This window comes from Elaeis guineensis, chromosome 5 (assembly GCF_000442705.2).
Source record: "Elaeis guineensis isolate ETL-2024a chromosome 5, EG11, whole genome shotgun sequence".
In the NCBI taxonomy this organism is placed as follows: domain Eukaryota; kingdom Viridiplantae; phylum Streptophyta; class Magnoliopsida; order Arecales; family Arecaceae; genus Elaeis; species Elaeis guineensis.
Genome location: NC_025997.2, coordinates 130,782,853 through 130,800,104, shown reverse-complemented (window position 1 = coordinate 130,800,104; position 17,252 = coordinate 130,782,853). Strand labels below are relative to the sequence as shown.

At 38.3% G+C, this 17,252-nt stretch overlaps 1 protein-coding gene and 2 long non-coding RNA genes across 9 annotated transcripts; 2 read left to right on the top strand and 1 right to left on the bottom strand.

The window, feature by feature from the left end:
- Positions 1 to 3,960: 3,960 nt before the first annotated feature.
- LOC105046361 (uncharacterized) lies at positions 3,961 to 8,284 on the top strand. Of its 6 annotated transcripts, XR_012141719.1 has the most exons (4): positions 3,977 to 4,544; positions 5,031 to 5,266; positions 5,580 to 5,926; positions 6,017 to 8,284. It is a non-coding gene; the product is annotated as an uncharacterized lncRNA (long non-coding RNA). The 6 variants fall into 6 exon arrangements; XR_012141718.1 differs by having other exon boundaries at positions 3,961 to 4,105; positions 5,580 to 8,284; XR_012141721.1 differs by lacking the exon at positions 5,580 to 5,926 and having other exon boundaries at positions 3,978 to 4,544.
- LOC105046360 (ultraviolet-B receptor UVR8) lies at positions 8,128 to 15,175 on the bottom strand. 2 transcript variants are annotated; one of them, XM_019850685.3, is made up of 12 exons: positions 14,812 to 15,175; positions 13,839 to 13,912; positions 13,651 to 13,735; positions 13,286 to 13,411; positions 12,949 to 13,182; positions 12,568 to 12,813; positions 11,170 to 11,213; positions 9,776 to 9,958; positions 9,374 to 9,464; positions 8,567 to 8,610; positions 8,354 to 8,476; positions 8,128 to 8,214 (listed from the first exon to the last, which is right to left on the bottom strand). In XM_019850685.3, exons 1-11 carry the CDS (start codon positions 15,050 to 15,052, stop codon positions 8,354 to 8,356), a joined length of 1,491 nt encoding a protein of 496 aa, XP_019706244.1. In that variant the 5' UTR covers positions 15,053 to 15,175; the 3' UTR covers positions 8,128 to 8,214. The 2 variants fall into 2 exon arrangements, with proteins under 2 accessions (XP_019706244.1, XP_010923232.1); XM_010924930.4 differs by having other exon boundaries at positions 8,128 to 8,476; positions 12,568 to 12,807.
- A 23-nt stretch (positions 15,176 to 15,198) lies between these two features.
- On the top strand, positions 15,199 to 16,345 carry LOC105046363 (uncharacterized). The gene is made up of 2 exons (XR_832254.4): positions 15,199 to 15,882; positions 16,002 to 16,345. It is a non-coding gene; the product is annotated as an uncharacterized lncRNA (long non-coding RNA).
- The last annotated feature ends 907 nt before the right edge of the window (positions 16,346 to 17,252 follow it).

Here is a 17,252-nt window from a genome sequence, read left to right as displayed (position 1 = left end):
GAGATCTCCATTTCAATTTTATTTCATATTTTTCTTTGTCTACAGGAATACTGCTGTATAAATGATCCAATAATTCTTGACGTGATAATGATGAAGATATTCTAATCATCCGATTTGCAGGGTGACTATACTGCACACCAGTTTGATCATTCTGTATCATGCCATCATAATACAATAAAACACGAACTCGAGTACTAGCCATTTTCTCAAAAAAAACCTACAATAAAATCAAAATTAAAATATTTAATATTATTAATTATTTTATCATTACAAAAGATTTACATGATACATGCATCATATCATCAACAAATAGGTACAGATAGATCCTATCCCATTCGAAAATTGCATTAATTCTATAGATTAATTATATTAATCAAACGATACGCAAAAAGGACCGAAAGAAATTTCGGCAGCATTTCCCCTTAGTTCTCCCCACACGACTCAAAATATGTGAGGAGAACTAAAGAAAAATACTGTCCGAAATTTCTCTCGAATCCTCCACATATCATTCGAAAAATGTAATTATCTATAGAATTAAATGCAATTTCCAAACTGTCCAAATTGGACAATCAATTGACCAATGTATGTATTTTACGATATCCATATAAAAATATATATTTCATATATATTTTATACGGATAACGTAGAATATTATACATTGATCAATTGACGGGTCTACGTTTTTATGAAATGCAATATATTTAAAAATTTAAAATACAACTGAATCTAATTAGATAAAGATAAAAATAAAAATAAATTAATGAGATAAAAGAAAATGAGCGCCGGAACCCGTGGGCCCCACCGTCATCGCAGCCCATCACATCGGAGCCATCGCCATGCGGGGCCCGCCGTCAGGGCACGCGGCCCCACCAACCGTCTGGGCCCACCGTCGAGATGCGGGGCCCACCGCTGGGAGAGGCGGGGGCTGAGGACCGCCGTCGGGGCGCGGGGCCCACCCTGGCCATCGGGGCGCGGGCCCACCGCCAGCCGGGGTCGGGGCCCACCATCGGGAAGCGCGGCCCGCCGTCGGGAAGTGCGGCCCGCCGCCGGCCGTCTGTGGCCGGCGGCCAAGGAGAAGGGAGAGAGAGAGAGGAAGAGAGAGAGGAGGGGGCCGAGGGCCAAGGACGGGATGCGGGACCCGCCGTCGGGGCGCGCGGCTCGCCGCCGGGACGCACGGCCCGCCGCCGGACGTCTGTGGCCGACGGCCAAGGAGAAGGGAGAGAGAGGAAGAGAGAGAGAGAGAGGAAGAGAGAGAGGAGGGGGCCGGGGGCCACCGCCGGGATGCTGGACCCGCCACCGGGACGCGCGGCTCGCCGTCGGGACGCGCGGCCACCGCCGGCCGTCTGTGGCCGGTGGCCAAGGAGAAGGGAGAGAGAGAGGAAGAGAGAGAGAGAGGAAAAGAGAGAGGAGGGGGCCGGGGGCCACCGTCGGGACGCGGGACCCGCCGCCGGGATGCGGGACCCGCCGCCGAGATGCGCGGCCCGCCGCCGGTCGTCTGTGGCCGGCGGCCAAGGAGAAGGGAGAGAGAGAGAGAGGAAGAGAGAGAGGAGGGGGCCGGGGGCCACCGCCGGGACGCGGGACCCGCCGCCGGGGCGCGCGGCCTGCCGCCGGCCCTCTGTGGCCGGCGGCCACGGAGAAGGGAGAGAGAGAGGAAGAGAGAGAGAGAGAGAGGAAGAGAGAGAGGAGGGGGCCGGGGGCACCGCTGGGACGCGGGACCCGCCGCCGGGACGCGCGGCCCGCCGCCGGCATGAGAAAAAGAGAGAGAGGGGAAGAGGGAGAGAGAAAGAGGAAGAGGGAGAGAGAGGCGGGAAGAGCTCACCGCCGCCGAGACCTCGCCGCCGTGCCGCCGGAGAGACGCCGAAGAAGATCGAGAAGGGAGAAGGGAGAAGGGAGAAGGGAGAAGGAAGGAGGGGAGAAGGAAGAAGGAGGGGAGAAAGGGTTTGGGAAGGGGAAAACGCCATTCTCTATGGCGTTTTCTCCTTTTTTTTTAATTTCTTTAATTATTTATTTATAATCTTTTAATAAATAAATTAAATTAAATAATAAAAATAATAATTTAAATGATAATTTTTAATTTAAATTTAAATTAAATTTTTTTAAAATTTATAATTACAATTCCTATTTTATTATTATTTTTTTATTTTTTTATGATACTTTTTTTTTATTTATTTTAAAATAGTTATCATTTGAAATTATAATTTCAGTTTTCTTCCATTTTTTTCTTTTTAGCATTCTATTACGTATTCTTTTCCTTTAATTAAAAAAATATTATTTTTTCTAAAGTTCAATTTACAAATTTTTTTTTCATATTTTTCCTCATTTTTTAACTTTACACTGTATTTATTTTTTGATCAAAATTTAATTCAAATTAAATTTTAAATTTTCCTTCCAATTTTTTTCTTTATTTAAAATATTTTTTAAATAATAATGTTTAAATTAATTTAGTTATTTAAAATATTATTTTTAATTTCAATTACAATTTTAATTCTTATTTCTTAAAATTAAAAATTATAAACTTTGTTCTTCAATTACAATTACAATTTTTATTTTTTTTCAATTCTTTATCTTTTTATGAAATTTTTTAGGTCATTTTTAAATTTTATTTGGAAATTTTTTTAATTAAATTAATTTTAATTTTATAAAATACATTTAAAAAATATTTTAATTTCAATTAAACTTTATTTTTTTTTTTAATTTTTAATTTATAATTCTTATTTTTTGTGACTTTTTAAAAATTTTCACTTTTTAACTTTTTAACTTTTCCTCATTTTTTTAACTTTTTAATGTATTTCTTTTTTTTATCAAAATTTAATTCAAATTTTATTTTTTTAAGTCACATTTATAAAATACCCTAAAAAAAAATTGTAATTAATTTAATTTAATTTTATTCTTTTATGATATATTTTTTCTAATCTAATTTATAATTTTTATAATTTTAAATTTTAATTTTAATTTTTTTCTATTTTTATCTTTTTGATATTCTATTACGTATTTTTTTCTTTTATTTATAATATTTTTTAAAAATTTATATTTAAATTAATTTAGTTATTTAAATTATAATTTTTAATTTCATTTATAATTATAATTCTTATTTCTTAAAATTAAAAATTATAAAGTTTGTTATTCAATTACAATTATAATTTCTATTTTTTTCAATTCTTTATATTTTTATAAAATTTTTTTAGCCTATTTTTCAAATTTTTTTGAATCTTTTTTAAATTAATTATTTTTAATTTGAGCAAGTAATTTGAAATAATATTTTAATTTCAATTAATCTTTAAAATTTTATTTTTTTTAATTTTTACATTATAATTCTTTTTTTTTGATTTTTTAAAAATTTTAAAATTTATAATTTTTTTAAAAAATTTTACGACAAGTATTTCGAATGATGTTTTTCAATTAAATTTCAAATTTTTGTTTCTTTCATATTTCTTTCTATTTTTTTTATTTTCTATGATAATTTTTTTTTAATTTCTTAAGATTTTTTTGACATCTTTTAAAAAAAATTTGAAATAAAATATCTAAATTAATTTTTTTAATGAATTACAAATTCAAATCTTTATATTTTAAAATTCAATCAAAATTAAAATTTTAATTTATTTATTAATTTCAAACTTTAAAAAAAAATTTATCATTATTTTACGATTTTTTCTTTTTTTTTTGTGGGAAAATTTAAAAACGTCATTTTGAATGGCGTTTTTAAAAACGCCATTCAACATGACGTTTTTAAAGACGCTATTCTAATTGGCGTTTTTTTTTTTATTTTTTTGGGATGATGCCATGTTGGAAAAGGAGGATGACGTGGAGGGAGAAAAAACGTCATTCAAAATAATATATTTTTTTTTTACATTAAATTGATAAATAAATTTGATTTTAAATTATTTTAATATTTAATTTTTTTTTTTTATATTATTCTGGAAAAGAGCTCCTTTGTAAATAACGAACTTGGCCTTCAAGTCCGGAAAGGCGAGATAAAGAGTGACGACAGAGAGCGACGAGACCCAGAGGGAGCTATTCGTCCTCGTCCTCGTCCTCGTCCTCGTCCTACGAGGAGGAGAGAAGACCCAGTAGCAGATTCCGGTCATCGTCGTTCTCTTAAATTAGGGCAAGAACCTGGTCCGAAGCTTTGTTTTTCCTCACTTCTTAAACCTCTCGTCCAATTTCTTTTCTTTTTATCAAGTCTCTCCCAGTGATTTGCATCTACTTGGTGATCACGGTCTTCTTCTGGATCTATTGTGCTGTTATCTTGGTAAAACATTCCAGATACTGGTTTTATTGAGTAGGGTTTTTTTTTTTTTTTTTGGGCACAAAGATCCTTCTGAGCTCCAGAAAATAGCCTTGAAAGGTGAAAAATGGCGCTATAGTTATCTTTTGCTAATTTCTGGTTTTTCTGGATCCACCCAATCTGGAGCACCTTTTATCTTTTCTTAACAATAAATTGAGTAAATTGGAGGTCTCTAAATTTCGTGGATGATCACCGTGTAGACGCGAAAACACTGCTTTATCTCTTGCTTCGATGCGAATAGAGAGAAAAGTATCGAAAGGTATGAGAGATACGGTTTTCTTTGCTTGATTGCAAACAAGGAAGCATCAAGATCCCGTGTTTTTGCCCTCCGCTTCTTCCTATTTCTTCGTTCAATGGACTATCAGTCTGTAGACGTAGATTTAGAATACATTTCTTGTGTATTAGATTATGAGTCACTCGTAGAACATTTGTCTATCTTTTGGATCTTAGGATAAACATTCACATCGAGCATGTGTAACATATTTTATGTCTATCTTTTGGATCATGACACAGTTTAAACTTCAAGATGCATCGTACTAGAGATACATAGGTTAGATGCAAGGTATTCTTGTTGTTTCCCTGGTCTAGGATTATATCGGTAAATATAAACCAGGAAATCATTCTATTCTTGGGAGCATAATCATGCAACTTCTTTCTTTCTGTTATGAGTCATTTAAAAGCTATTTTAGGATTTGAAAGTAGTTTGCCTAAATTTTTCTTGCTCTGTTTTTGGTCATGGTTCTAGGATATTGACATGGGAGGATGGCTAATTTGACAAAAAGAAAAAAAAAAAAAAGAAGAAGAAGAAAAGAAATGCAGATGCTACTATGGAATCTACTCAGCCTGATGAATGCCTGTGTGTTGTATCTGGGACCATTTCTTTCAGTTGGGTCAAGGATGCTCACGGTGAAACACTGCAAGGAGTCCTATTGAAGTAGCAGCTGCAAACGTACCATTTCATCAAAATGGACTTGGAGAAGGGTATGTAATACATATCACTGTTGTTAATTTGTTCTTGTTATGGATACTTTGAAGCATTTTTAGGTTTTGGGCATGCCAGAACAAGTAGATCAGGAAAACATTGCAGAGCCCTAGACTTATAAGTTATAATCTCTTTAATCCCTAGTTCTTCTGAATTAACTAACTGTTTTCCTTGTGTCACTTAATTATTTGTTTTCAGAACATAGTAATTTACTTGAATCTTTACGAGCTTGTTCTATTGTCATATTTTCCATGGCACATGGTTATCAGAGACATCATTTCAAAGAGTTATACTTTCCCTGTCATGCATCAGGTCATGGAGGATTCAACAGTGGTGGTTCACATCATAAATTTGTTTTGTACTCTTTCATCATATCTCAGGAACTCACAGTTCCTTAGGCCCATTGGTGTCTTGTTCAATTTCTCTATGTCTATTAGCACCGCCTCTATGGGGAATATTCTACCATATGCCATGGAAAATATGATGAGTTCCTTAATCTGAACCAATCTCAACGTTTGCCTCCTATTGGGCCTCATATTCTACCATCATTCATGATTCAAGATGATGTCCAATCAACACCAGATGTTATGGGCCAAGTATTTGATACATATACAAGACCACATGCAAAGGAAAGTGTAGGGAAGGCAATATCTGATAATGTATGGATAGATCCTACTTAAGAACCTAGTGTGTTGAATTACTCAAATAAGATACTTGAGTTTGATATGTCCAATTTCCCCCTCCTACAGGAAGATATAAATGTAGATTCACAACTAAATGCCTTTGATCATGGATTAACTTCTGCACAATCTATCATGTCAGTCTTATGTGAAATATTCACAATGTGGTGGTTATGATCATTGTAATATCAAAAATATGACTGAGGGATTTGGAAAGGAGTTTGCTGGTAAGGTTGCATGTGTACCAAATGACACAGTTTTGAACTTTACCATCTGAGCTGCGCAAAGTCCTTGGAATGGATTCTGTGAGAGGGTATGATAGCTGTATATCAAGCACCGCTCTATCAAAAGCCGACGAGTTTACCATGTTCCAAACAGAAGGATCTGAAGTTCATGAACCTTTGGTTAATGCCTCGTTCATGGCAGAAGGTGATGCAGAGCATCTGTTGGATGCAGTGATAGGCAATGTATATCATGCTTCAAGTGATGATGCATGTGAGTTATCCAGATGTTTAAGCTCGTGTAGCAACCCTGCAGGAAAATCTGTGGTCATGTAAGCAGAAGCGAAGGAGGGGCCTTGGACTCAGTGAGTTGTCAAAAGCCACGCATCTGTCTCCAAAAATGAGTGTTTCACTTCTATTTCTGATTCTTCATCCAAGAGCATTTGTAGGTCCCTCAATGACAAAAAGTAAGGCACCATGGTTTACAGGCATCGTGGCTCAAAATCCAATCCAGACTGAAAAAAAAGAAGGGGCAAAAGTAACAAAACTCACAGATCAAAGCCAAGGGACAGACAGTAGCAAAACTCTAACGGATCATATGTAAGTTGCATTTATCCCACTTCCTCCACAATTCCATGACCAAATTAATTGGATTAGAGATTTTTGTTGTAATCCTTGGGATATTATGACATAAACATATCTGCACATGTACTTAGATTATCATCTTGTGATGCGTTGTTGGATGGAACTGCGAAGCACATTTTATTTCTGCGAAGCATTTCCAGTCAAGGTGAAAAATTGAAGGTACATATGCCACCGTGGAGCCTCTCTTCAAAACCGATTTTACCAAAAATGGTGTTGTATGATTATATCAACATCGCTCACAATTCTGTAAGTTCACAATAATGGCTATTTCCTGCACACAGCTTGAATCTCCTTTCTGGGGCATTTTCCATCGTCAAGGAAGCTTGCTCGAGCAAGGCCACAAAAACATGGCTGCCTTATTGTTTCAAGGACAAGTTTTTACCACATCATATTTTATTAGAAACCTCATAATTTAGATTTCAGGAAACGGGGAAGTTCTCCACATTCTGTCCATATTCTGGCCCCTCATGTCCACGCAGCGGCCACTAAAACTACCGTATATGTTCTGTTGCTGGCATTGAATTGTCCCTTTCCATGATATCTTTAGCTTGCACCTGGAGTCGCTAGTTTATTTTTCCTATTACTTGGATCACCATGAATCATGCTCCGTGATGATCAATGAATAAAACTTCTGCTCCCACTATGCTCTCCAAATTTCTGTTATTGACGTTGCCATAAAATGACGGTATCTATTCCCTCCTCTCTCTATAATTATCAGTAAGTATTGATTCCCTAATGGGAATGAACCCGCAAATGAGAGACGAGGTTTGGAATGAAGTGACATCTCAATCTCCGTCTAAAGGAGCCATCTGGGCCTATAAGATGGAATCCAACCTGAATTTTGCCCCCTTGAAAACCTTGGCCAACCAGATCAAATGCACCTAGAGGCATTGTACCATATACATGTTAAATTTCGTGCAGTATATAGACATTCTTGCTAATCATGCATTTCTATTTCAGATGCCATGCGAGGAAGATGTACTTTCTGACAAAAGGCCCATCTCATCTGAAGCACGGAGCTAAACATTCTAAAAGGAGTTTCGGACGGTCGATCAAACAAGCTTCGGGCTCATTTCATTGTTAAGGTCGAAGATAACACCAATTCACCATTCTAGATTGAAGCAAGAATAACATGAAACTTGCTTTTTCAGGCTTCCAGGGCCTTTAATCGAATGCAAATTCTCTGGCCGTTCATGCAGCTGCTGCAACAAGATTGCACATCCATTCCAAGCAAAATCCGATGATTTGTCTGATAATGGTTGATTGTCGATCAATCTTACCACATCTATCAGTATGAACATTTTGTTGAAGAGATTTCAAGGTGTCAAGCTGTAAAATTAACTCTTATGCAGGATTGCCTGCTTTAGTTGCATAACTCGTCATTGATGGACTGAGTACACCCTGCAGCATGTCAAAGACTTGAAACAGAAATGAATACATACGGTATGCATTGCTAGGATTTGCACAAATACATGTCGCATTCAGCAAAACCTACTCAATCCAACAAAATTGTAAGAAGAACTATGAGCGAGAATTATACTCAATTAGGTGATTCGGCGAGTACTAGCGTATGCCACCAACCACAAGATACATCTGTGGGGTGGTAAGCTTCTATGGGAACCTGAAATGGTATGTTTCTGTCTTTGGCATCGCCCAAGCCAAGCTGCACATGCGGTCAAGAAACGCTTGATTTGTATACGCAGGAAATGGGAAAGAAGAGAAATTGAAACGGACGTAGTAACAACAATAATACCTGACCGTACTTGTTCCATCCCCAACAAAAAACCTCTCCATCTTCTATAAAGATCAAAAACAAAAGTGACATGTCAATTCACGTTTGGAAAATTCTTGCAAGAAACGAAGTACATTCACTTCACTTCGATCTAAGTTGCAGGAACAACAACAGCACCTGAAGCACGTGGCCCAAGTAGACTTGTATTTATTTCCTCATGCAATTCCAAGTTATAATCCTTTTAACACTACATTTATCAAAAAGAAATGCCCAAAGAATGGTGCCAATTGATATAATTGATAAAGTTATTGGTATGTCAGATACTAATGACCTGAGTTCAAATTTTGCCTCACCTAATTTTACCACGTTTTCTCCCATCTTAATTCTCAAACATATAAAAGCAACTAACTTTAGTTGGGGGGCCTTAATACTTCTATTGCTATTGTAATGCTTGCTAAAGCGGTGACAACAAAAGCATTGCAATACTTAGCAGAAAAGCCTGAGTCACAAAGCAAGTTCTCTTCAGCCTTGACCACCACTACATTTAGAAAGACAGAAGTGCAGTACTAAGTCATCTACATTGAATGAAACCCCACAGAAATTGCAGAGCAGTAATAACCCTTTCCCAAGGGCATGACCTGGAAGCAAGCAGCATACCAGCTCTTGCCCGACCCAGTGAAAAGTTATTCTAGTGGCAGCAAGCATTTGAAACTCAGAACAAAACAGCAAATCGAGTGGCTGGAAGCATAATTTTTCGATATGGAAAAACATATGGATATTTTACTAAATCTGCCAATGAATAATCATGAAGATGATCTGAAGTGCTACCTGTAATCATGGAACTATGACGTGCCCCACAAGAGACCATCTTGGCATTCTTGTTTTCCAAACATGCAGCATCTAGTAGCTTGGGGAGAGTCTGCAAACAGGAGCATTTTGGATACAGCTGCATTAGTTTCTTCACTTAAAAGACTTCTGTTAATATCTTATGTTCTGACAAAAAAGAAAGTAGCAACTTATTTCTCCATAATGCGATCCAGGACACTGAAGAAACAAGATGATCAGATACAACATCTGGTACCATAAATTTCCAACCGAGACCTGGAAATTACCATGTGCTAGCCAATGCATGTTGTGTTCATTGACTTGCAATCAGTGATGTTTTATCTAATAATTTCACAGGGAAATTACTAATTTGGTTTTCAGATCAAGTTGTGACGAAGACCTCACCTCAGCCTGATCAGAACCAGTTCCTAGCTGCCCAAACTGATTCCCACCGAAAGAATACACATCACCATTAACAGATGTGCAGACAGTATGCCACAGACCAGCAGCAATACCTTGGATCTCGATACCCAACAAAGATGACACACATGTGGGACTCAGCTCATCATCTGTACTTCCTTGTCCGCACTGGACCAAAATAGCCAATAAGAGGGAAAAGCGTAAAAAAGAAAAAAAGCATTGTTAGCCTTTTTCCTGAAAAATGCGATATAGAATCCACAACAGAGAGCAACAAAGGCCGTTTCCCATATTACAGTAGACCTCATCTTCAACATTATATTCTGCTTTTTCTCCATCTTTTCTACAATGCCTACATGTTAATCCTGGAGACCAGTCAGAGCATGTTGTTGGATATATATGTATATATAATCGAACCATATGCCAACAAACCAGTAATTTCATTAATGTGCACCATGAAGTCAATGATATTTACATACTTCTCATGGACTTAAAGAGGAAGATATAGCTACATTATTCTTGGCTGAGCCCTACAAACTGCAGATTACCGAGAAACAGCAAGAAATTATATGAGCAATAAAACTGAAGATGAAAGGTGACAAATCATTTACTTTATACCAAGTTAATGCTGCCATCATTTACATTCTCAGGAAACTATAATTCACCCAAGGTTTTATGTTCTTGGATATAGAACAACACAGTTCCAGAAACTAAAATCTTGTGCTTTGTGCTACCGATAAGCCAACTGCCGGTGTGTAAAATGTGTTTGAAGATCTACACAATATCCATGATTCTACAAGAACCTTGTCTTCTAATTTCTTCGATGCACTGGAACAATTTTTCCATTATTCCCTCAGAACCAGAGAGAACCAAACACTGACATAACTAAAAGGCACTAACAGATCATGCTTGATTCGTTTTTTTCTTCTTATGCAAGCATGTCACAGAACATTTATTGAGACACCAGATTCTTATATCTCGGGTATGAAAATAGATGTGCAGCTATTAATGTTCAATATAATTAATGCGCCACCATTACTTACATCACCAACCAACCCCAAATGAAGCCAGTTATACAAACATAGTCCAAACCACAAATAGGATAAGAATGATATTGCATGATGGTGGAATTTGGAACATCAACAGCTCAAACTGAGCCTTGTGAAAGAACTAAATAATTTCTGATTTGAACATGCTGTAGCCCATTTAGAATCCATACCTTTTTTTATATAAAATGGTGGCGTCCCCACCATTTCTTTTCAATAATTGTGTAATTAGTACTGTGCTATGCAAGACCGTGTGCACTCATGCAGAATAGTGTTGATATTGTTAGTTAAACCATGCAGATGCATGGATGCAGAGGAAATGTGGTAGATACTAACCTGTCCATAAAGTCCCCAACCAAAAGTTAGCAGCAGTCCAGTATCTGCAGATGCATAACAAAATTACTAAAATTTATTAGGAATGTATTGTATAATGTAACAGTGGGGATGTTAATGAAGTATAGTGTGTGCATGAACACAATGGGGAGAGATGTGAGGAAGATCACATCAACAAGGTGTTTATTGCTTTTTTGTGAGCTGTTAGACTGTTTATCAGATTTCATGTTGTGTCAGCTATAAAGCTTCATGCCTTAAAATTAAACTAGAAGAAAAAAAGCCTGTACAATTGAGAAAGCAAATGGCCAGGCCTTTCTTTTTATTCAAAAAAAAAAAGTTCATCAAACTACTAAATTTGATGAGTAGATTTTTAAAAAGAAAAGATTGTGTTTCCTGGGTGAAAAATATGATGAATTAGCATCAAGCCAGAAGAATTAGCAACAAGAGACAAGATAATGAAACAACATTCAAAGGGACAACATAATAAAACAGAGTTTAAAAGGATAACAAACACTCTCATAAGTATCTCTCCTGTTATAACAAAGTCTGTACATGCTGCTATCATGGGAATATCAAATCCAGCCACAGCTTCAGGAGCAGGCTTCCTCATCTATCATTCTCCTCCTTACACATTTCAGCTGAAACCACACCACTAGTCAAACCTTTGCAATTTCAACCAGTCACCTGTCACTTTGTCCTCTAACAATGCAACTTTCAGATTCCACTATTGCGTTCATACAAAACTATAGTGACCCTCGACTTTACCATAAATTTACATCAACAATTTCATTTTTGTTGCATTCATGTAATGTTCTTGCCCCACCTTTTTTTCTGAACTTTCTAATCCACTTACAGTGAGATACTGAGATCTACCGTTGTTTCATAATATTTTCATAAATCACCTGGATGCAGCATTGTGTAATACTTCAGATACACACCCAAGCTCCATTCACCTACAGTTGAATCTATTACAATTGGCTCATCGTTCCCCAGATGCTTCCGAATAAGTTTCCCAAGAAAACAAAGACAATCACTCTGTCAAATTCATGGGCATTGATTCTAATGTTGACCTTAACCTGAGTCATCCATACCCACCTTAGAGAAAGGCAACAAACATTATGATTAACAAACAACTCTTAATACAACAAGCCAAAATTGCTATGTGCTAAAGTAGTTTATAAATATCAGTACGTTCCCTTAACTACTATTACCATCATTTCCACTAAGGAAATACAGATGTTAATGGCCTAAAGACGGTACAAGATGACATGATAATTCATTAAAACTAAGATTACTTGGATTTATTGTTCATGTATTACAAGAGCAAATAGTAAACAAACTAAATCCCACAGTAATGTCTATTTTGCCAAAAGTAAGCAGAAGTGAGGCCAAAGTTGTTACCTGTGACCACAACACTATGACGGCCGCCACAAGCAATTGCCTTGATGCAGCTTCCTGTGACTTTATAAGCTTGCCCTTCTGAAGTCTTATTCCCTTTGGTAGCTGCAGGTGATTGGTCCTTGCCAGAAGCAAACGGCTCAATGCAAGGTATAGGATGAGGAGAAAACACTGTGCGGATACGAGAACCCAACCCAAGTTGCCCTTCCCCTCCATATCCCCAACCCCACACCTGACCTACATCTGAAACTTCGGAGAAAACAAATCACATCAGTATTTTCTACTTTCTGTGGTGAGGGAACCTCTTTCAAACACAACAAACTACAAAAATGTTTAGAATAAGTCTATTGTCACCTTACTAATTCAACAAAGAAATGGAGTTACCTGACAATGCTAGTGTATGACGTCCACCTGCAGCTACCATAGCAATAATCACTCCTGTGTTAAGTGTCACTAGACATGGGGGAGCTGAAAGAGTTTCATCACCAGATGTTGGGCTTTCATATTCCAGCTTAGCTGAAGATAACCTTCTACGCTTTGTGCTTTCCTCCCCACCACTACTCTCAGGACCAGATACAGTTCCCCTACTAGTTCTTAACATTTGTGACCTGGGACTCCCTGTAATAATTTGCCTTTTTGTTATATCTGTAACCAGTTGATCTAAAGCAGCTTATGTTTTCCTACCAAACATTCTCACAGCCAAGGAAGAAAGTACAGTCACCTTGATCGTTCAATGACGCGCTATGCATTTCATCCTTTTCTGAAGTTCCTCCTATAGATTGGTCTCCTATGATCCTCCCAGTTGGAACACATTCTGTCCAGCCCCACGTGTAGACTTCTCCATAAGCTGGTCAAAAGAAGCATTTTAAGCTACTAAAAACAGCTCGGGAAAGCTAACAATGTAATGCATTTACAAGACATTATATATTTTCTATCAAAAGTAATACACCTTTTTCTGTGGTAACATACATGTAGCATCTACATGTAGAATCACCCCATTTCTCATGTTACTTCGATATGCTAAGAAACTATAAGAAAGTACCAATTGTCATTCATCAGTAGAACAAATATAAATAGGCATAGCACCTGTAACTGCAACACAGTGAGCCCACCCTGCAGCTGCCTTGACAATGGCTGCTTCAGTTGGAAGAGAAAATGCCTCAGGAGACTTCTGAAAGGATTCAAAATGACAAGACCCATTTACTTAAGATGTTCAAGTTCTAGAAAGAAGAAAACAGCTGGCCAATAACCTAGAGCATCAAAGAGTCAAGTACCTCATGTTTCCCAGAAGTCAGATAGCTTTGACCCATATCATCCGTCGAACCCCATGTAAGGAGTCTGCCCAATCCTGATGCAACAAAGAAGGCAATGTGAACCCTAAATCACAGAAGCAATATGCAATATTTAAACAGGAAAGCTATAAACTAATGACCAGTAACCTTCCATACCACTAGCACTAATAAATATTCAAATTTGTGTAGCTTCGCACAGGCATCAATTGATTCAAAGGACTGATACATTACCATAAACAAGAAAAATATATCGAGAAACCTAAAAACAACAAAAAAGCTCAGATATTTTCTCACTGACCGTGATCATCACTGGGAACAGTTCACAATTAATTCTGCGAAAAGCTATTTCCTGCCTCTACATTCTTGTCCATAGTGTGCAATAATGGATTTAAAATATTAAGAAAGCCATAAGCTTTTATTGTATCGTATAGGAAACCCATGGGCACTTGTTCCAGACACTTAAACAATTAGTTCATATTCATCTTCAACTAATTCTTGCATGTCACAATCAGAAGTCACATTATTTTAATAAAAAACATGTTGTCCTCGGACAAATATACATATAGAAAGCATAAAATTACTTATCCCATAGGGGAGGGTGCAAAAAAGGGAAAAAATCGCAATAATCCAAGATCTAAGACTCGGCATGCACCACGATAAAACTCTGAAATTTGAATACGCGAGATCCATAAACAGTCAACTAGTCGAAAAAATTGAAAATACTACTACAACAAGTTCTTCCCTGGTGTCCATAAATTGTCAAAAGTTCCAAAAAAAAAAAAAAATGCAAAGAAGAAGAATCTATCGGTCCCGACAGTCAAGTGTGTACGGATCAAGATATGGTCTCTTATCTTATATTTTCAAAAATCAAAAATGAAAAAAAAAGAAATAAAAAGAAAAAAGAAAAAGAAACCAAGAAAAGCAAACTAGAAGAAGAGAGATCTGAAAGGGATACCAGAGATGGCCATCGCGAAGCCACATCCGCCCCCACAGACATCCATCCAGCCATCTCCGGTGGCGGATTCCGGCATCCGTACGGCCACCGGGTAAAGCAGCGGCGATCTGTGCGGCGAGACCCCCGGAAGATACCCCCACATCAGCACCGTCTTCTCCCTCTCCCTCCCCTTTCCCTTCTCCTCCTTCCCGTTCTCCTCCATCTCCTCCACCCCCTCTCCTCCACCATTCATCTCCTCCATATAAACCTTCTTCTCTCTCTCTCTTCCTTCTTTTCCTCGACTCCGATTTGTTACGTCCTCTTGTTCGAGAGCTCTCAGCTCCGGCTTTCGGAGTTGGAGGAGAGATTGGAAGCAGTAGAGCCCTAATTCGCTCCGTATCATTTCCTTGGGAACGGCGGACGCCACGTCGGACGCGCACGTGGTGGCCACCCGACACGTGGCGAGATGAGGGTTGCTGGAGGTTCCTGGCCAGGAGTTCCCAGAAGCTTCTGGAAGGCTCCCGGGCCCAAGGGCTAGCGTGTCGACGGTTCATTATGCCACGTTGTTCAACCGAGAGCGTTGTTTATTGGCTAATCATCGTCCGTCGATTTATACTTGACCGGTGGATTTGTGGGTTAGAATAATGGAAACTTCCAGAAAACGTGCCTTCCCTCTCATCTCACCGACACGTCATCCCTCTTTTCTTTCCGCTCCATCTCCGCCATCGAAAATTAGACAACCATGGTATCTTTCTTAACCACAATGAGACAGAGAATTGCCGCCACCTCCTTCCCTTACGCTCCGCCAAGGGTGGGTGGGCTAAAAGGGGCCACCTTTCTCCCCCACCTCTACTCGAGTGCTGGGGCCCCTTCACAAAAGCCACCATCCTCTTCTGTGCAACCTTCAACCTAGCCATGCACACCTCATCTTCAACGCTATCTTCCTCTTCTTTGTCGTCATATTGGAGAGGATACCATCATTACTCATGAGTCCCACCTTAACTTCGCCGAGTTCTTTTCGCCGATAGCCCCCTTGATCTCTTTGATGGCCTCCATCGCCCATGCCTCTTCGAGTTTATCTCGATGTTCGAGGTAATCTGGTCCGGAAGAGGTTAAATACAGATGAACTACGCTATCGAATAACATGACATTTACTTGCAAAATTGATCTTCCAGTAATCCTTTCTTTTTTTTTTTTTTTTTTCCGTGAAGGAACTGGGGGCACGGTATATGTGGATGGCGGGGTTGGGGTTAAGCAACCAGTAGACTCGTACAAAAGGAAATTGAAGAGGACAATGAGCAAGCGGAATGCTCCAGAATCCATGGTGGAGCTGGAGGGCGCAGGTTCAAATGGTGCTGGTGGGCGAAGGAAAAAAAAAAAAAAAAAATCCAGCTTACGTGTTGGTGGTAGCTGGTCTCTATTCGGTAGTTTCTGATTTGGGTTTTGTCGATGGAGGCCCAAACCTGAAACATGACGACCTCTTCCTTGCCACCGTCTCGAAAGGATCAATTTTTTCCAAACCGAGCAAAAATGCGTTAGTATTTTTTTTTTTAAATGTATCTTTCTTGTTGAGATCTGTCCTTCCCGCAATCAAGAAAAAAGAAAAGAGAGGGTACCATAACGCCTTTAGGATGGAATTTATATGAAATTGTCATGAAAATGGATTTTTTTTTTAATGAATTATAATATCTCAATGTGTTAACATTTAGAACACCGGAGGTGCGATAAACAAAAGTTTCTGATAAAGCTCCTAATCAAGGGAAAGGAGGAAAAAAAAAAAAAAAAACAAGAAGTCGTCCACCCAAATAAGACATATAGGGAGATTGTCAATTATATCAATGTTGCTATCATAGCACTCAGTTAATCAACTGCTTGAATCTCATACAAAACACAATTAAAGCAAAAAAGAAGAAGAAGATGTAGAAGAAAGTTGAGTCTAGATAAGTTGGCTCTTATTAGACATTCAATTCTGTCCGGTTAGTTCCATTAGGAAACCAAAGTAGTTTAGGTCAGCAAAGCTCAGTCAATTGAGTTTGATTTAAGCCTCGAACTAGCTCTCTTACCAAAAGAACACGGCCAATCAAAAACTACTTTCAGTAGCAGCATAACTTGCCAACGCTTAAGCATGCATTCCTTTATATTCCTACATGAAGCAGAAAAATCAAGAAGCCCTGCCTTGCCGATCTGATGGTTTCTCTAAAAAGGCGCGCATCTGCTCACATTTTTCTTGAAGCTGAAAGATGCCGTAAATATCTAATAATCAAAAATTTTAATGATTAAGAGAAAATAGTCTGAACTATTCAATTGGTTCGCATAGACATCATTGTTAAATTAATCAAAATTTTAAAAAACAAAAAAATCATGAGATGTTTCCCTCTCCATGTACGTACACCTCATGGGTTCTCCCAACAAACAGTGACCCTAGGCTCTTCCATGGATCCAATCTTACGGCCCCACGTTCT

Bases quoted from the DNA above. Each gene is read 5' to 3' on its own strand.
- LOC105046360 (XM_019850685.3), bottom strand. From the start codon at position 15,052: ATGGAGGAGATGAATGGTGGAGGAGAGGGGGTGGAGGAGATGGAGGAG. The intron at 13,736-13,838 runs GTACTTGACTCT...GAATCCTTTCAG, and splicing joins TGACTTCTGGGAAACATGAG to AAGTCTCCTGAGGCATTTTC. The intron at 13,183-13,285 runs GTGACTGTACTT...AAATTATTACAG, and splicing joins CGCGTCATTGAACGATCAAG to GGAGTCCCAGGTCACAAATG.